Source organism: Euprymna scolopes, chromosome 31 (assembly GCF_053919585.1).
Source record: "Euprymna scolopes isolate OS-2025 chromosome 31, ASM5391958v1, whole genome shotgun sequence".
NCBI classification, from domain to species: Eukaryota; Metazoa; Mollusca; class Cephalopoda; order Sepiida; family Sepiolidae; genus Euprymna; species Euprymna scolopes.
Window position 1 is genome coordinate 88397501 of NC_136512.1, and position 21665 is coordinate 88419165.

Below are 21665 nucleotides of genomic sequence, written 5' to 3' on the forward strand. Positions count from 1 at the left end.
GGAATTTAAAAAAAAAAGTCTTCTTGTCTAGAATTCCCTCCATATTAACAAACAAAAAATTTTTTAAAATTTATGTACATACCCGTGATGAAACAAAAAATACCATATTCCAAAATCACGTAAATTTATCAAGTAGTTGTATTTTCATAAGGAAAATCACTTTTAAACAATTATTGGGGATTCATAGGCATTACAGGATAACCTATCCAGTATGAATTATTGTTGAGTTATCTCCTTTTGTTTTTTTTTTCAAAATGGCGGACAAAATAGTTATTCCTTGGATACTTGTAAAATTTGATTGTTATTTAAAAATTTTGTCTTTTTTTTTAATACTCATGTTCACCTCCAAACAAGGAATATCACCACTTGGATGTAGGGCTACTATTTGGGACCATGCTTAGGAAAGATTAACAAGATGTTGGTTCACATTACATTTAAATTTCTGCATATTAGTACAATCAGGAAAGCAGGTAGCAGAAAGGGAATTCCAAAGTTTAGCTGTTTGAGGGAACACACAATTAGAGTAGAAAGCTTTCTAGCATTTAGGGACCTCAACAGTGATGGAGTGTGATTTTGTTGCTAAATAGGCTTGTCGGGGATATGTACATCGAGGGTGCACAAATGCAGTGAGTTAATCAGAGCACATTCCATTAAAATACTTGTAAAATAAGCACAGAGATGCAACATTGCGGCGATGGGACAGGGGTTGGAGTCTAGTTGACAAAGCAGGACCTTTTAGATTGCAAACTATTTTTTGGACCCTATCCGAGAGAGAGAGAGAGAGAGAGAGAGAGAGAGAGACTAGTGATAGCGGTAGATGTACCAGATGTGACAACAATACTCCATGCATGGGTGAATAATGGCTTTGTAGGGGTAAAGGATAGTCTCAGATGTGAGTAGTCTTCTAGCACGGTAGAGGGAACCCATCTTCCTTCTCAGTGTCCTCGGTGTATTTGTTCCAGTTCATGGGTATATACATCGTACAATTTTTTGTTTTTTAATATCGGCAAAATTCTGGACAAGAAGTAAAAAAAATATATCTATTTTCTCCCCACACTGATATAAAAAACAATTTTTTGTATAATACAAATAATTCAATATAAGATGCTAAAATTTCTTCATTTTAGAAAACAGTGTGTACAAAAAGAAAAAAAATTGTCGCTATCCAACTAAATATAGAGGTTGCCTTTGCCATTACGACATCATAAAAATATTTCTATTTCCTGTGCTCTGCAAGTAATGTTAGCTTCTTTTCATCCTAATGATCAGTTTTTAAACAAACTACAAATTTTTTTGCAGTGAATTATTAAAAGACGGTTCAAAAAGAACAAATTTTAGAAAAAAAAAAAAAAGACAGCATTTGGCTTGGAGAAAATAGTCAATCTCCTCTCCAGTCAATTGTTTGTTTTTGTTTTTTAAAGAATGTATCATATAACTACCCACTAGCAAGTATGGCACACAAGTTTCCGCAGACAATACTCCAGAGAATTTCTCTCATCTCTAAAATCTTCGTTCAAATCAGCAGTCCTCTGATCAAGATCACAGAGAAATCAAACAATTTTCTATCCGAGAACTCTTGCAGTCCAAACAGAAACTGTGCTTTTCTTCTCGGCTTGAATATTATAATATTTTACGCTCCTCAGATTTCCAAAAAAGGGTATGCTGGGTCAACCCAGGTGAGGATGTTATATTTGTTTAGATGACTATAAAAACTTCTTTTCATTTTTGTGCTTTATTGTTTTTTAGTTTTTGCTTATGTTTTTTTTTTTTTTTTTTTTTTTTTTTGCTAGATCTTTTATTATATTCTGTTCTTTGCTTTTTTTTATTTAAAAAAAAAAAAATGGTTTCCTGTTTTTCTTATTCAACATTTCACAAGATTTGATTGCCTACATTTGCTTTTTTTTGTCTGCTTCGTAAATACATTATACTAATTGCCCAGCCCACTGACGTTGAGTTTCTTAAATTTTTCTGAATTTGGAAACCAGGCCATAAAAATCCTTGAGTCATTTAGGGAGTAAGTTTTGAAAAGCCTTAAAATAAGTTCTGTGTTTCCACAACAGAGGTGCATGTATATTAAATTTTTGTGGTGCGTATAAATATTCGTTACATATGAAAATTGACTTTCAAGTATGAAAAACACTTTAATGTCGCTGTGTATCGTGTAGAAATAACCAAAAATTGGGGGGGGGGGGAATGATTGGGTAGAAGATCGCTTGGAACTTTTCATGAAAATTATGTCTTATAGTATTTTTTTCAATCTGTCATAAGAACGAAGTACCAATTGCCAAAATGACAGACTCTATTACCTTCCCTGTTTTAGATCTAAATCTTTGATAATATATGTAATACAAGGTGTTCAAAAAGTCACTGAAGGGTTTTGAACTTAAAAAGATTCTTTATTTTCCATATCTTTCTGTAATTTTAACACAATCTAAAACTTTGGGAAATGAGAAAAAAAAAATTCAAAATTCAAACAATCTTTATTCATGAAAAATAATGTCTTTTAAATGTTGCCCATTTTCAGTTACGCATATTTCTGCCCTTTCCAAAACATTATTCACAACAGATTGCAGAATCTCTGGATTGCGATTTAACTCCCTTATTTCGTTCCTGACGTTTTCATTCAATTCTTGCAGGATTTGGGTTTTTTTTACATAGTCTCTTTCTTTAAGATATCCCCACAAGAAAGGCGATGCTAGTCAAGTCTGGGGAACATGGTGGCCATTTGACATTGCCATAGCAAGAGATAATGTTGTCGCAAAACTATTGCCTGATTTTGGTAAAACGATTTCACAACTTGCATACATTGTTCGATGCTATACTTATTAATAATTAATTTCCAAAATATTATCTGTAAAATATTTGAAATAGACAAAAAAACATAATCATTAATGGTAAAATGACAAAGATTATCAACCTTTCAGTGACTTTAAATTGACAGTAACCGTCAATAACACTGGATGTATCCTTTTCTCTTTTTATGGTTAATACCACCAGAATAAATAAAAAAAATGGTTAATACCACCAGAATAAATAAAAAAATGGTTAATACCACCAGAATAAATAAAAAAATAGTTAATACCACCAGAATAAATATAATAAAAATGGTTAATACCACCAGAATAAATAAAAAAATAGTTAATACCACTAGAATAAATAAAAAAATAGTTAATACCACTAGAATAAATAAAAAAAATGGTTAATACCAGCAGATTAAATTAAAAAAATGGTTAATACCACCAGAATAAATAAAAAAAATAGTTAATACCACTAGAATAAAAAAAATGGTTAATACCACCAGAATAAATTTTAAAAAATGGTTAATACCACTAGAATAAATTTTTAAAAATGGTTAATACCACCAGAATAAATAAAAAAAATGGTTAATACCACCAGAATAAATTTTAAAAAAATGGTTAATACCACCAGAATAAACTTTAAAAAATGGTTAATACCACCAGAATAAATTTTAAAAAATGGTTAATACCACCAGAATAAATAAAAAAAATGGTTAATACCACCAGAATAAATAAAGAAAAAAAATAATACTAAAAAACAAGTAGTCTTTGAAAAAGATGTATTACACTGAAAATCTCTGAAAAAAGTGATTTTTAATTTGATTTTGTCCTTAAATAACCTTTGACATTTCAAATTAGAATATTAAGCGGATTGTTTAGTTGTTACATTTATTATTTTTCTCTAACCAAATTTACGGAAATTAGGACCTGCAAGTATTAAATATACTTTTTTTTTATATCTGTATATTTTATGAAGTGTAGAGCAGTTGAGGTAGCAGTATCAGTTGATGAAGGAAGGTCTATAAAAACATGAAATGAAGTGATAAGGTTGAAGCTGAGAAAAAGAGGGATAAATGAAGACCTGTCCAGAGATAATTTGGAAGTCAATTTTCAAAATGTGGCAGTATGTAAAGCGAGTGTTAAACCAATGATGATGCACGTGCTTCGTATTTACAAAGAATTTGAGATTTCATTTTTAAATGTTTATGAAATAAAATTTGCAGAATTCGAGATTTCATTTTTAAATGTTTATGAAATAAAATTTGCAGAATTCGAGATTTCATTTTTAAATGTTTATGAAATAAAATTTGCAGAATTCGAGATTTCATTTTTAAATGTTTATGAAATAAAATTTGCAGAATTCAAGATTTCATTTTTAAATGTTTATGAAAAAAAATTTGCAGAATGAGGCAATCATTTCTTGTTCATTTCTTTTTCTTTAATATTTTTGTTATTTCTTTGTTGTTTGTTTTGTATTAACGTTTTCTTTTTCTGTTTTTCCATTTTTTTTTTTTTGTCTTTCTTTCTCTTTTCCTTTTTTTATTTTTATTTTTTTATCTACCCTCTAGCGACAGATTCTGTTAGTTTGAACCCGTGTCAGTTGCCCAGTGCTGGGTATTCCTCCGATTCAAGAACTTCTCAATCTTCGAGTGGCTGGATGAACACAATCAATAGTGGGGTGTCAGTACATTCCAAGCGATCAACCAGTATGTAATGTTCTAACCCTAACCCTAACCCCTCGCATCTGCTCCACGTCATTACTGCTTTTTCTCTCTCTCTCTCTCTCTCATTCTCTCTCTCACTTTTCTAGAGTGAGAAAAAGAGGAAATTGCTGCTATTCGTTGGCTCTAATCTGCTTCTCTTTTTTTCCTCTTACCCCTCTCTCTCTCTCTTCTTTTCTTTTTTTCTCTCATCTTTTCTCTCTCTCTCTCATCTTTTCTCTCTCATCTTTTCTCTCTCTCTCTCATCTTTTCTCTCTCTCTCTCATCTTTTCTCTCTCTCTCTCATCTTTTCTCTCTCTCTCTCATCTTTTCTCTCTCTCTCTCATCTTTTCTCTCTCTCTCTCATCTTTTTTCTTTCTCTCTCTCTCTCTCATCTTTTTTCTTTCTCTCTCTCTCTCTCATCTTTTTTCTTTCTCTCTCTCTCTCATCTTTTTTCTTTCTCTCTCTCTCTCTCATCTTTTTTCTTTCTCTCTCTCTCATCTTTTTTCTTTCTCTCTCTCTCATCTTTTCTCTCTCTCTCTCGCATCTTTTTGCTCTCTATCTCGCATCTTTCATTTCCATAGTCAGTCTTAACACCATTTCTGAGATATTTTGATTTACATTTTTCGTTCCGGTCTCCCATCTTAATTGCTGCCATTTTCACGACGCTTCAGCCTTTCTACTCTCTAAGCCTTCTTCAAGTGCTTTTTAGTTACAAACAATATTTTTCTCTTTTCAAAAGCTAAACATTTTTCAGGTTTCCTCCACCAAAAGAAAAACAATAAAGTCAAGTGACAAAAAGTTCCCCCAAATTTCTAGTATTCACTCCTTTCGATCCAAATTGCAAATCATTTAACGTTATCGTAACAGCTGTTTACCATTAAATTATTGCTAATAATGGTCATTTGCATTTCTCTGAAATTTCAATAACAATAAGCCTCGTTAGGATTCCAGTAATCTTTGTGCCCTGTCAGTGTATGTCCAGATGATGCCCCCACTTCTCAGGGATCACCATGTCTTTTTGTAGGACAAATTATGATTACTTCTATTATTAATTTCCAAGTCCTAAGTAATTCGCAATTGTATTTTAAGTGTCACCTGCATTGAGGATTGAACTTTTAACCTTCAGAAGAGAGAGTAACTTACAATTGAATTTACTAAGTACTTTATCCACTACGCCACATGTCTTTGTGAAAAGATTGTCAAGTTTGACAGAAAGGTTTCTGAGTTGAACAAGATATAACCAAGGAATATTAACTGCGTTCTTTTCGATGGCAAAATGTTGATTATTTTTTATGCACAGCATGTAGAAATAGTTGCAAACGATATTGTCGATATTAAAACAATATTTTTCATGGTAAAGACTCTTTTTAATTTTAAATTCTTATAAATTATTCCATCTGAGTAAGTAGGCTAAACATTTTTTTCATTTAAAACTCTAATCACTCAAATTAGACTTTGCAATCTAGTGGGGAGGGGGGCTTTTCTCTTCCCTACAACCTCTTTCCCACAGAAGAGACATTGCAAGCCTGTCTCACCTTTATCGTTATTTTCATGGCAAGTGCTCATCTGAACTCCGATCTATGGTGCCCACTCACCAAACTTCCACAAGAAACACTGGTCTAGCTGAAACCACTGTCAATAATTTACTCCCATTTTTTATTTGTTCCTAAACCTAAATGTAGATTCCATGAACAAAGCTTCTTTCTTAGAACTTTCTTCCGTTTGCCTGCTTTCCAGTTGACTACAATATAGTTGTCTTCAAGTCCAATGTAAACAAGTTCTTGATGAGCCGTCCCCTTAAGTAATCCAATCTATCAAATTTCCACTACTAATGATTACTACGATATTGTCCCATTGACTACTGCACACTCATTAACTCTTATCCTTGAGTGGCCTCCGGGCCTTGATAAGTGGTGACTCCTATGTAAAAAAAAAATTTTTTTTAATTATTTCACTAAAGACTGTCCATTTTATAAAGAGAAAATATATTTTGTTTGCATCCAAATATCAAAGTAACCAAAAAAAAAAGTTATTAAAGTTACCCATTTTCACACATTAAACAAGCTGGCCTGTGATAGCAACTAAGATTCTTATTTCAGTAAATTGTTTCAAAGAGATTCTTTTTAACTCATTTTTTATGTATGCATACATTTCAGTATAAACCGCCTCAAATTGTATACTTAGATTAATATAACTTTTCATTTTCTTTAATGCTAAAATATATATTCAAAACTTTAAGGTTTTTCCCCAGTAAAATTTATAATGTCCTCATAACTACGCCTGACATTAGCCAATATTTTATAAATATTATTTCTTAACAAAGCAGAAGTTGTTTGAAAAAAAAAATATGGAGACTTGTAAAAACTTTTAATCATAATTGTTTATTTTAGAATCCTATATTCTAAGTATTATTGAAGGTTCTGAAAGAAGGTTGCTTAGTGACTCCCTTTAAAGGGACAATAAAATGAATAGGATTAATAACTTAAAAAAAACACCTGGAGAAGGCTAGAGAGTACAATGACTGTAATTTTATGAAAATGATGACAATTAAGATGCGAAAAACTGTTCGAAACATGTAATGTAACTGGCCTTTTATTTTTCTTTTTTTTTTGCTTGAATTGAAAGCTTTAAACGTTGTGGAACATCTTTGAAGCTTCTGAATATCGTATCGTCTCTTTCCTAAACCAAAAAACTCTAACTCTTACCGTTTCTTTTTGGAATTAATTTTAAATTGGTGTTGACTTATATGTTGTCTGGTAGGCTTTGCATAAATTAGTGGTTCATCAAGGTTGTTCAAGCAATGTTCAGAAATGCTCAAAGTTATATTTGATTGACTAGTATATTTCATGACAGCTTTAATGTTCAAGTAGGAATGCATGATAGTTCTATACTGAGTCCATTGCTTTATATTTGTCTCTTAGAACTATCGTCCAAAGAGTTTGGAAAAGATGCTGTCTACTGAATATTTTATACTTGTCTGTGAAACAGTGGAAAATCTGCTTAAAGATTTGGAGGAATGTTACGGAAAGTGAATGTTAACAACACCAAAGTGATGATCAATAACTGTAGTGTTTGAAAATACCCAGAAAGAAGAAAGTTCCCCTGCTCCATTTTGTGGTAATGGAATCGGATGTCTGCAACTCCTCGATTTTTTTTTTTTGATTTTTTTTTTTTTCCTCTCTGTTATCTGTAATCATTGGATGCCTGTGAAGTGCAGCAAGAAGTATAACAGAAATTAGACAGATGAAAACTGATGTGGAGAAACTATATCTGGATGGCAAAGATATTGAGTTTGTCAATAAGTTTTGTTACCTTGGTGATGCCATTGGAGCACAGGGAGGAGCAGGTGCTAGTGTGAATGCCAGAATTAGAAGTTGATAGACTAAGTTGAATTAACTTCTTCCATTACTAAACAGCAAAGAATTAATGCTGTCGACCAAAGGAAGAGTCTGTCAGGCATATCTACACAATGTGATGATGTGTGTAAGCGGCCAGTGAGTGTTGAGGATGTGTTGCCTGGAGAGAAATGATGAATCTACGTCTTAAAGAGAAGTTTAGATCAGATTATCTCGGGAAGATTAAATCTGAACAGTATAGGGAAATGTGTTCAGAACAGGAGACTTTGATGGTATGGCCACATTGAAAGAATTGATAAGTTTTTAGGTTAGTCAGTGTAGAACATGGGTCGAAGTGATAAGAATGAACTTGAGAGAAAGAAGGGATAAATAAAGACCTGTCCAGAGATAAATTAGTTTGGAAATCATAACCTAAAAGCCATCAAATGCATGGCAGTATATAAAACGAATGTTAGATCAAATATGATAATGATGATGTTTGACTGATATCTGTTAAATCAGTCATTCCTTCAAACAATAAGCGCTTGATCGTCAGTCAAGGAATTTTAATCTCTGTTGGAATTGGGGTGAGTTTTTTTTTTTCTTTTTCTTAATATCACTTGAGAGATTCATAATATTTCATGGTTTCATAAATTAAGATTTTGAACTATCAGGTTGACAAGAAAATTCTTGCAGGTTTTAATTTAAATTCAGATGAACATATCTTGGCTCAAACAAAATCAACACGCTTTTTGGCCTTGATAAGTGGTGATGCCTATGTAAAAAAAAAAAAAAAAAAAACGTTCTGAAAAGAAGACATAATTGTTTTAAAACGATTATAATTTAAACGAGTAGAAAGAGGGAAAAACACTCTTTAAAATAGAGTTATTATAACGAAAACTTATTTGAAAATTTTTCATTTGAAATCAAAATGAAAAATTCCACAAGAACTTTCTTGTCAAGCTAATGAAATTAAACAAATAAAGAAATGATATTTTAAAAACGACAATATTGATTTGCCATAAAGAGAAAATGAAAGCATATGTTGCAGAAGATGAAAAAAAATTTGCTTTTTTGCCACTTGAGCAAAATAAGGATATATATATATATATATATATATATATATATATATATAGCATGTTTATTTATACAGACATTATTGGCTACAATGTATAAATAAACATTCTATATACATGCTCTGTTCATTTATCGAGCACCCTGTAATAAACACAGGTGCTTCGCTGGATTTACATCTAGGAACCTAAATTATACAACCATCATATAAAGTAAAGATCTAAACCTAACTGATTCACACATTCTCTGATAGACTAGCGTTATTAATTAAGAACTAATAGGATTAGTTAAATACTAATAACTCGTACATCATGTCGATAACACGCTTATATTAACCCATCCACTTAATTTGAGAACTCTTTCACTTTTAAAGATACTCCCATCCACTTAATTTTATACCTCTTGGAAGACCCTTTCACTGATAAAGATATCCCTCCCTTAACATAAAAAACTCTCACCTACATAATAGATTGCAATTATGATAGTACGTTTACATTTAAATACCAGCCCCCCCCCCCTCCTAAAAAATTATCTGAACTATTATAGTGAGCCTAAATAAATGTTGTGACGGACACAAAATCTCAAAGTTACTTTGGAGTTTATCCCTCATCTCATTTCCTACCCAATTCTTTTCCAGTCAAATCCATTTGGGTGCAGCTCACACTTGTAATTTCCTTCAGAGCATGGGATACTTCCTGCGCCCACCATATTTGTTTTTGTCAGATTTTTACATAATAACTGACCCACAAAACCGCTGCAACCAACTGTCTGGTCATAGTGGATCTTCCATCCATTTTAACAACATTGTTTGACCAGTTCTTCTATTTTGCTCTTTTTCTCTCGTTCATCAATATTTCATCTTTATTGTTCAGACTTTCTCAAGATGGCTGATTTAGTTAAAACCAAAGTTAAAATTTGGAATATGTGCTGCATTGATGACCTGGAAGAAATCTTTTTACTTTTTCATTTTATTTTTGTATTTTAAAAAATTTTTTTTTTCTTTTACAAGAAAGCATGAACGTTAAAATTTTAAGTATATGCTGCATTTCTGAAATGGAAAGAATGTTATTTTCAATATCGATGTTATCTACAAATTTTTGTTGAGAATCTGGTGTAAAAATAGTTAACCTCAATCTAAACAAACAAAATGCAAATTTAATAATAATAATAAATCATAAATAATAATAATAATAATAATAATAAATCAGGTATATTCAATAAAACTTGAGAAAAAATATAGTGAGTTTCATAGTAATAGAATTGATGTACATGATCGTATAAACGGATACTGAAGCAGTTATTATGATCCGGATGTAAATGTTAGGATAGGTAAGAGTTATTTCCTTTTCAATGGATTTAAAAAAAGGTTATGTTGTAAGATATGAGAAAATGAACAGCACTTCTAGTCAGTGCAATTTCGGACATTATTAGCCATTAAGAATTAAAGTTATGTAAAAATGTTGTCAGCTACGGAAGATTTTCAAATATATCTACCCAATAGACATATAGTATTCAGAAGTTTAAAGTGTGTTCCATATTTGCTGACATTGTCTAATCCGATTCTTGTCCGGAATTCACCCAATATTAAAACACAAAAGTTAAGAAAATTCTGTATGATCTACGTACCCATGACAAAATTAAAATATATTCCAAAAATCACATATAATTATTCAAGTAGTTTTATTTTTATAAAGAAAGTCATGTTGAAGTGTTTAATAGGAATTTATAGGCATTACAACAAAAAAATCTAGTAAATATGAATGATTGTTGAGTTATCTCTTTTTATTTCTCAACATTTTTTTTTCTTTAAAATAACGTGCAAAACAGATACTCATAAAAAAAATGATTTTATTTGTAAGAATAAAACTACTTAATCAATTTATGTGATTTTTGGAATCTGATATCTTCGGGTTTTTTTCACATATACATACATTATACAGATTTTTCTACATTTTTGTTTTTTGATATAGGTTGAATTCTGGACAAGAACTTCTAATCCTTATTGGGCATGGTGTTTATAGTCCTCAACATCTGCTTCTAATACGACTTTGCTTTCAGTCATGATTTTCCAGTTCTGATCTTTCCCTCATTATCTTTAGTAGGAAAAAGAAAAAAAAAATGAGATGGCAAATGTTCCCCATCCCCTTGCTGCCATATTGTCTGTTGCTCAACTTAAGGTGTTTAAAAAAAAAAAGCACAAAAAAACTATGTTGTGACATGTCAGCTTTATCATGTGAAGTAATGTTGCCTTGTTAATAAGATGTTGCAACCGAGCCTGCGTTCCTGATTTTTCAGCATGGGTTTTGCTGTCATTGTTTCTTTTGTATTTCAGTAGATTAAGTCAATAGTTATGAAGAATTCCTCGTGTTATGCTACAGACACAGCGCCTGGCATAAATAATACTTTTCTGAAAAATTCATTTGCTACATGAAAATTTAAAGTAGCAGCCGTTTTTCAAGACGGTGACTACATGTTACAGATATTTAAAAAAAATTTTTTAAATATGCGATTTTTGTCCAAAATTCCTCTAATATTAAAACACAAAAATAAAAAAAATCTGTATAATCTACGTACCCATGACAGAACGAAAATGTCATATTCCAAAAATCACATAAATTGATCAAGTATTTTTATTTTTAACTTAGAAAATCAAATTTTATGAAGAAGCAGAAAGGAACTCCTGTGTTGTCATCTTGAAGAAACAAGGGCGGATAACTCCACAATAATCCAAACTTGCAAGATCAGTCTTGTAATGCTTATGATTTCCGATTGATCGCCTATAGTATGGCACAATTTACAAAAGCCCCAAGGCTACTTGAGAATAAGGTTTAATAAGAATATCAATAGGATTGTTGAACAATACTATGAGAGGATTGGAAGCAGAGGGATAAAAGGGCAAGATTTGTTTTTTTAAGATGATTCGACAAGAATTTGTTAACATTGGACTTGGAGACTAAAACAAGAATAATGTTGTATTCAGCAGGGAAGAAGTTCTACAGTATTGTAGTCCACAGATGGGCAGTTCTTTGGGGGGGGGGCACTTTTCATCGAAATTCCATTTGATTTTAGGTTCACAGATGAAGATATAAAGGTTCTATGCTGTGGTGGTAGACCTTACGAGTTCTTGCTGTGGATGTTTTACAGGTTGGAACCAGAGATTTGAGCTCAGTCGAACACCTACCATAAAAATAGTGATATGGTAGAGAAAGACTATCAATGTCTTTAGAGTTTAATGGATTTTCCAATACTTCATCGTATGGAAGTATTTTTTTTTTTGTCAGATGACCTTTCCTGGAAACGCTTTTGATGGCTTTCCCGTTTTCAAAACGAGTTCCTTTTATAAAAAGAATAGGGAGTTTCAGTACAGCAATGTTCTTTTTGGCCAACAACTTTCATCCTTTGTTCATTTATTTGTGGACTGTTATCCTCATCTTCATAATTGTTTCACAATATTTCGGCCAACTATTCCTCTAGCCTTTGTCAGGTGGTTAACTGTGACGGGATATGATAGAGTTGAATCGCTACGGTTACAGGTGAGCATTGTCTGAAGATGGTGGTTTCAATCCTACCTAAAACTGGTCAGAGAATTAATTGGACAAAAACATGGTGAGACGACAATGGAAGGCAGTAATTACTAAGGATACAATTAAGACTCTCCTCAATCCTATCCCGTCGCGGTTTAGCGCCTGACGAAGGCCAGAGGAATAGTTGGTTAAAACGTCATGAAACAACTATGAAGATAAAAGTCCGCAAATAAATATACAAATTATTCCTCTCAAAGGATTCCAATAATAAAATAACTTTCATCATTTATCATTTTTAATGCAAAAATATATAATTGACAGTTTCATTTCATATTTATAATCATTAGGTATTTTTTGTAATATTTAAAAAATATCCAAAACGTTTTGTTCCAGAATTTTTCAGAATTAGTTATTGAAATTATTTAGGCCACTGTTCTCATCCTGGACGTTATTCTCACGATGTTTTGTTCGACGTAACATCCAACCATCTTCAGGTGCATCTTGTCAAACTCAAGAATCTTATATCAAATTTCATATAGACTCTCGTGTTCAAGAAAGATGCACCTAAAAAAGGTTGGATGTTGGCCGAAATATTGTAAAAATAAAATTGAAAATAAGCAAAAAATTTCAAATAAATGTATATTTTCAAGACTTTTCTATCAGTAAATAATCTTTATGTATAATACTCCCTTTTTTTCCTTGTATAACACTCGTTTGTAGTCTTGTTTTTCATTAAAAATTAATACTTGATTTGCTCAGTATAAATCGTGTTTCTCCACCTCTCCTTAATACAAGCCTTGTCTAATAACACCTGTGCAAGCATTTATTTATAACAGTTAGAATTTTCTAGCTATGTATAACCACCCCCAAAAAAATTTCTCCACCTCTCCTTAATACAAGCCTTGTCTAATAACACCCGTGCAAGCATTTATTCATAATAGTCAGAATTTTCTAGCCAAATTTTATAATTAATTTTTATAACCCCAAAAAAAAAATTCTCCATCTCTCCTTAATACAAGCCTTGTCTAATAATGCCCCTGTAAGCATTTATTTATAACAATCAGAATTTTCTAGCTATGTATAACCAAAAAAAAAAAATTTCTCAGCATTTCCATAAAAATCCTCTTAAAAACGATCATTCACATATCAATTTTAAGTTGAGTGAGAGCTTTATAACAATAATGAATAATGACTGATTTGAACACTTCATTTCCGTGGTCATTCCATTCACTGTAATGTTTTTTATCCCCACAATAGTGTTTTATAGTTGAATTTTTTTTTTTTATCTTTATAATATTGAATATTTATTTCTGACAATATACAGCATATTATGTATTAATCTGCTATTTTTGGTTGAGGCTATTGTTTGCACAGATAATATTATTAAACAAGTTATTTAGTCCGAGGGGCTGGATGTAAACAAATAATACCACAAAGTTAAAAAAAAAAAAAAAAAATGAGACCTACAAGATATGAATTTGTGTCTTAAGTCCAAAGTTCCTCCTATATTTAAAAACAAAAATCTTTTTTAAATTCTTCCTGATGTATATACTTGTGATGAAACGAAAATATCATATTAAAAAAATTCTGTAAATTGATGAAGTGGTTTTATTTTTAGAAAGAAAATCATTTTTAAGGGAGTTATGAGAATTCATAGGCATTACAACATATCTCACAAATTTTAATTGAGTTATCTCCCTTTATTTTAATTGAGTTATCTCCCTTTATTTTAATTGAGTTATCTCCCTTTATTTTAATTGAGTTATCTCCCTTTATTTTAATTGAGTTATCTCCCTTTATTTTAATTGAGTTATCTCCCTTTATTTTTTAAAGATCGTTTTTAAAATGATGGACAAGATCACCGCTCTTCTGTTATTCATAAAATTTGATTTTCTTATTTAAAAATAAAACTGCTTGATCAATTTACATGATTTTTGGAATATAGTATTTCTCTTTTGTCATGGGTACGTACATCATACAGGATTTTTTAAAATTTTTGTTTGTTTTAACATTAGGGGAATTCTGGAACAGAACCAATGGACTTCCTAACATGAACATTGTCTTGACCACTTGTATGGCATTTCACATTAAGCATTAAACAAATAGTTTTCACATGTTGTTTCTAACAGACACATACTTTTGCATGTGTATGCTTTCACAAGTCAACAATCAAGAAACAATAGACAGTCTTTTTACATACATGCGCGGTCACCAGTCTTCATTTTTTTATGGTCGCTTTTCCATGTGTAGGTCACGATCCTCTCGTGGTTGTTGAGCTTCTGTTTAACTTAAGACAAATCTACTCCTGCATAGAAACACAACGAAGACTTGCTGAAGTTTCAAAGGTTTTATTAGAAAGTTCATTCTTTGGGAGAGAGACCACATAAATTACTTTGTTTATTAATTAGTTTCTTTATTAGCCGTAAAATGGTTGGTGTATGGATAGAGTATCAAAGCAATATTCACTTAGATTCTCTCACACTTTGACGCATCTCATCTATCTCGCCTCCCGGTTCCAACTGCTTAAAAACTGTGTTCTCTTCTCCAAACACGTGACATAAGCTCTAAATAATATCATTCGACACCTGCATTTCTAGTGCGTTTTGTCTAAGGAGTTAACCTTTGAACCTCCCACCCCAATCACACTAGTTGTTTAATGCCAGATTATCCTGACATTTACTTAATGTGACCCTTGCAAAAATTCATACTAGTTAACATAATCTCTACTAACTGGCATAGGATCCTAATATATAACACTTTAGAAAAAACCAGAATTCCCACTTCTGAGGAACAGGTTTGTCTCCTAAATGAGTCTCAGTTTTCATTTTGTGGTATTCTTTGTTTATATCCAGCCCCTCGGATTAAATGATCGCTTAATTATATATAGTTGAATTAGAAAATCAGAATTCTCATTCAAGTATATAACGTTATTGAAACTGAAGCGTTCAGATCCGCTATTGTTTTACTTACATGTTATTTCTCGGTCTTTCTTTTCCCAGCTGGATCGGGACAATCAGGTTTGTTTTCACATGATTAGGATTTTAGTTGGCAAAACCCGTCACTCAAGTTTTCCTTAGTTTATTACAAAATCTCACGTCACTTCCAGCTTGATCAAATTTTTCCACAGATCCACTTATTTTCCAAATAGACACAGCGATGTGACAATTCTCTGCACCATTACCAATATATATATATATATATATATATTAACATAAACCTATGAATGTTTACCAATTTTTACAGAAATTTATAACGTGAGATCTATTCAATTAACTGAAGACATTTACTGGATTCTTGTTTCAAATTAATTTTGATTCGCCTCAAACTTTATCTCTTGTCTCTTCAAACTTTCTTCACATTCACAATTTTAATGTATTCCATTTTTATACTTAATAGCATGTTTCTTTTTAATATAATTTGATTTTGATTTCCTCTGAAAAGGAAAATATGAATTTTCACAACTCTCTGGATTGAGAAAAAAAAATCTTTACAGTGTTCCCCATTTTTGAACCAATAAATCTTATAAATTTTTCATTTTGCGTCGCTTAAATCACTTCACCCACACAAAATATATATATATATATATATATATATATATATATATATATATATATATATATATATATATATATAAATTGTTCTTTATGTAAATACAGTAAAAAAATATAATTTGCTCTCTTTGATTGAGCACTATCAACGACCTTTGTTGAAATTCAATTATTAATTTTTGGATATCTTTCTACCTGGAATATATATATACATATATATATATGGAATATATATATATATATATGTATATATATATATCTGTGTGTTTATTTATGCAAACATTATTAGCTACATATGTCTATACATGTTTCTGTTGTGATCTCTATTTAGAGATCTTACATCGTCAGGCTTCAGAGAAAATATTCAGTAGAACTTTGTCCAAGAACATTCTTTAAAGTGTTTTTATATCTAGCTTTTACCAGAGGGAAAAATGGAACAATGAAACTGCTATAAATGGAGGAAAGCTTAAAGACATGTAGAGAGGGCAGGATCAACAGCAAGTCGTCAATTGTTAGGACAAATGTTTAGGATTAGCATATCAAGTAACCCTTTTATTACTCACTAGTCGAATCTTTAATTTCAAGTCAATTTTTGGCGTTAATATACTGGTAAAAGCTACATAAAAAAAAATTTTTGTATAAAATGTTCTTGGATCAAGTTCTATAGAATAATATTTTCTCTGTAGCCTGATCATGTGGGATCTCCGAATAGAGGTCGCTAAAGAAATATGTATGCACATATGTAGCTAATAATGTTTGTATGAATAAACATAATGTGTGTGTGTATGAAGTGATTTAAATGACACGAAAATAAAATTTGAGATTTATTGGTTCAAAAACAAGGAATATTGTAAAGATTTTTTTAAAATATATTATAAACATGTTCTGCTCATTCATCGAGCACTGTTTAATAAATACAGGAGTTTCAACCATTATATAGTGATTTAAAGGTTATGAGGGGTTTTTAAAGCATGGCAAACGATGTTACTTTTTGTATTTAATATTTTTATTGTTATTTTTTATATTTCAAGCGGACCTCCATTCTTGGTCACAAAAAGTATTGAAAAGAAAAAGAAAAACCCTGAAAGAACACATGCTTCAAAAAACCCTCATAACCTTTAAATCACTATCCTAGAAGCATACGTGGACTTTTAACATTTTATATATATATATATATATATATATATATATATATATATATATATATATATATATAAAAGAAACAAACCAAGTTATGTGTTCATCAACATTTCGTCTTTATTTCAAGACTTCCTCTGCATGAAACAAAGATGAAATGGTGATGAACACATAACTCGGTTTGTTCCTTTTATTTCTCTATTTTGTCGGAATACGATTTCCATTATCCTTTTATATATATATATATATATATATATTATTGATAGCCAAATGTTTGTATAAATTAAAGATTTATACCTAATAAATAGCTCTTTTTTGAGCATTTTTATAGAAACACAGTAAGGATTCACTTAGTTTTTAATATAGACATAAATTCACATGGATATGATATATATATATGCATGCATTAAAATATAATTATATCTAAAATTCACTTTAAAATATACTCAAAATTGAATTCAGGAATCGCAAAGGGAATAAAAGCTCAATATTTTTTCTAGAACACAACAGAACTTAAAGTATTTGTTTTTAAAAATATCTTTTGAACTTATTCCAAATGAAAGTTTATAGCAGTTTACAATTGTTTTAAAATTATTTCAATACAAACTCAGTATTTTGTAAAACATTTTTGCAATGACTTAAAACAAAAAACACCACAGTAGTTTATGAATCAAAATAACATTTTCAGAAAAAATGCATTCTTGGCAAACTGTTGGGAAACCAACATGACACAGTTGATTTTTATCCTCAACAGTTGCATTGAAGTAATGTGAATTCTTGCTGTTCATATGCAAATTAGATGACCTTGGGCTGCATAAAAGCAAGCCCTTTGAAGAACAGGGCAGTTTATTTGGTGGAAGGTGAATCATGCATACATACTAATTTAAGGAGTGACAAAGTATGTACTTGAGTTAAACTCGGCTATCACTACCGGTATATTTTACAGGTGTTCATGCATTTTTTATCGCACTGGCACAACTCAAGTGAGTGTTGGTCAGACCAGTCGAGAATATGTCCGAGATAATCGATCCAACAGCTTTTTTTAGTTGGTGATATTGCTTTAGAATAGTGCATGTTTAGTTCGGTGCAGTTCTAGGAGGTCCTTTTTTACATTTTCACCCCAAACAAGACACATTGCCACTTTGATGTAGGGGCTACTATCAGGGACATAAGCTACAGGGGTACTATGTAGGGAGTTGGGCAGCAAGATTCTCCCAGGCTTTACCTTCTCTCTTTGAGAAGAGTTTAGTTTATTGTTAATTGCCTGACTACTAGGAATGGCTAAAAGCTTAGAGGAAGACTTCCAGTCTGTAGTAGGTGATATTGTTCAATGCTGCCAATACTAAACTTCTTTTCTTCAATAACTACAAGAAACTTTCTCAACCACCGATTGCTATGGCTAATGATACGCTACCCGAAAGTATTTGGTTATTATTTCTCTCAGTGCTGGAAGGTTACTCACACCCGAGAGTATCCAGTATCTCTTCAAAGCCACTATTCACCCATGCATGGAGGATTGTTGTCACATCTAGGCTGGTGCATCTGTCATTGGTCTCTCACTCCTATACAAGGTTAAAAAAAAAAAAAAAAGCGTCTGCAACCTAATAGGTCCCACACTTGCAACCAAACTCCAATCTCTGTCCCATTGACGAAATGTGGCATCCCTGTGCCTGTTTTACAAGTATTTTCATAAAATGTACTCTGACACACTCAAAGCACTTGTACCCCCTCGACATAGCTATCTCTGGCAAACCCCTCAAGCAGCAAAATCTCTCCCACACACTGTAGAGATTCCTAGATGCTATAAAGCTTTCAATTCAAATAGCTTCTGCCCTCAAACTGCTAGACTTTGGAATTCCCTCCCAGGTGTCTGTTTCCCTGACTGTACTGACATGCAGAAATATGTGAACAACTTTTTATAAGATAAAGTATACTTTTCTAAGTACACTTTATTTTCAAAATCTCACATGACCTTGTGTCTAACCTTGTGGAGAGGAGGTTAATAAGCTCAGTGTGTCCAACTTATCCAACATCTTATTGAAATGTGATAAAAACTTCTCTTCTTTCATTATTTTTGGGATGAGGATTATTTGAATTACTATTCTCATCTTGGATGTTATTTTATCTATGTTTTGATCAAGGTAACCCCCAAACTTTCTCAGGTGCAGCTATGGAATCTGTATGGAATTTCTGATAGAATTCTTTATTTCAGTCACAGGTGTAACTTGGTCTCATTCCAGTAACCGTGCGTGATCGGATAGAAGTCTTAAGTAATATGTACTTGTATTCTTAATGTCGGTTGCACTGAAGATTGAGCCTTCAACCTTACACAGCTTGATCTAAAGATTTGTGAGTAAGATGAGATTCACATGAAGAAAGTCAGAGATTACATTGGGCAAAACATTAAAACTAGATTAGAACAGTAGTTTGAATAAAGTAAAAACTCTTTTTTAAAACAAATATTAACTCCATGATTTATTATTAAGTTGGAACACAAAGTATGTATATACTTTACGAACCAATCTTTTGACAACTCTGTGTCAGCATCTTCTGGCAGCTTATATAAGCAGCTGGAAGATATTGAAGCATCTGTCTAATCAGCTGTCTGAAGACATATTTCAATCCAAGCATGAAATTCACTAAATCAAAAAAAAAAAAAAAAATTTTTTTTTTTTTAAACCAAAAATGATTTTTAACATGTCAACATGAATCATCCCCTTTTTCCCCATGTTAAGAATGTATTTCTATTTAAAAAGCCATTTTTTTTAACAAAAAGCAATTCTTAACATCGGGATGGATGCTGCATTTTGGATTCTTCACTTTGGCATCTTCCACCTGTTAATGTAATTTGTCGGATGATGTCAATGCAAAAGAAACAAAAGATTGGGCCATAAACTGGATACATAGTAAAAGCTAAATGAATAAAAAAGAATATTTGCTGACATCAAACATAAATTTAAAACTTCAGCAACATCTGATGAATTACTTTGTCTAATTTTTTACAAATACAAACTTAAATGTTTTTATTTTATTATATGTGAAGAAAGTCTTTGCAATGAAAACAACACTTCAATTCAATGCACTACCCCCCCCCCCCCCCAACTGATCACCCTCTACCCCCCGCACTAAACTGATCGTCTTGACACAAATCTTTTTTTCTTATCAAATGTTGTTATTTTTACATTTTATCTTCTTCATTCGCAAATATATTAAGTTGTTTGGAAAACAAAGACCAATTTTGAAAACAAATCGTGCTATGAACATACCTATGTGTTCACTCACTGCCGTGATCGTCTCTTTTGTTCTGCTGGATCAAGGCCATTCACCGATCTATTCAATGCTGCAATGAAGAACTCTCCATATAAAACAACACGCGTCCAATTTATAAACAACAACAGTGTTTATTATTTCGAATAAGTGGTGCTCGTTTCACCAAGGTTGAACAACAGACTTGCAGATCTGTGCTTGATGAGACACTGACACAATTTAATCCCATTACAAAGTCCTTTAGCAAAGAGCCCTCAGTAACTCTCCTCAAAATTAACCATCCACTCTTAAATTTTCAGCTCAAACTCCCACTCTTGCTCGTTCTCCTTCCTCCAAGATCTCTTTGTGTCTGATTTATTCTGGACTTTTGTTGTTGATCATTATTCAACCATCCAGAGAAGACATTCGCTGAAGATAACATCCAACTAGTCTCCAGATACTGCTTCTCTCCCCAAGCCAATCCCAGTGAGACTCTTCCAATTTTTCAAACAGAGAATATCTTCTGGGTAGTCTAAATCTGGCCAGAGATATTTTCAGTTCTCTCTGCCCCCCTCCCTCCTTTCCCTCAACCAAACATATAACGACTGCACCATCTGCCACCCACATGCACGTGCAAAACATGCTGCACGGCATGTTTACCTTGTCACTTCAGATAGTAGAGCATTGTTGAAACGTTGACATGAAATGCATTTCTGATATTTTAACAAAGCTTTTGTTCAACAATTGCTTTTAAATGTTCTTTAAGAGCGCATAGTCGTCCTATACCTTCTTAATCGTCAACACTCATTTCCTCCATGGAATTAGTGATGGGACGATTCCAATACTTTTCTCGATTCCGATAAGATTTCTAAATATAGAGTTGTTTTTGTGGAGAGGAACAGTACACCAAAAGTCCATGTAATATGTGCATATATTTTTGCAAACACAAAAAATGCACTTATGGGCCTATAGATTTTAGTTTAAGTAGTTGTTTAATATCAATAAATATTTATCATATCCACATTAATAACAGCTGTGGAAAATTAATCTTTGAACAAAAGGAAACAATAAAAAGAATTGTTTTGGAAATCAGAAAATAGACACAAATTTCTCCGATACCTCAAAGAGTTACAATTTCTTTGATTCCTGATTTCAATCCTGATTAATCATCTCAACACGACATGGAATGTTTTGAAACGACTTTCGTATTGTCCTATTACTTGTGGACCTTTTTCCCTATGCTTTGTTGATATTAGCAGCTATTTCGGAATCATTATGATTAACTTTGGCCTCCTGCAAG

The 21665-nt window shown here is 31.8% G+C and overlaps 1 protein-coding gene across 5 annotated transcripts in view; it reads left to right on the plus strand.

Annotated features, from left to right (window-relative positions):
- Positions 1-21665, plus strand: part of LOC145255841 (phosphatidylinositol 4-kinase alpha-like) — a 272694-nt gene that overhangs the window by 174905 nt on the left and 76124 nt on the right. For 2 of the 5 annotated variants that reach the window (XM_080114575.1, XM_080114577.1), the window contains 2 exons: positions 4367-4504; positions 15434-15451. The exons of 1 other annotated variant lie outside the window; for it this stretch is intronic. In XM_080114575.1, the coding sequence (XP_079970701.1) occupies positions 4367-4504; positions 15434-15451 (156 nt within the window). The remainder of the gene's footprint in view (positions 1-4366; positions 4505-15433; positions 15452-21665) is intronic. 2 more of the 5 variants (XM_080114578.1, XM_080114576.1) reach the window with 1 other exon arrangement.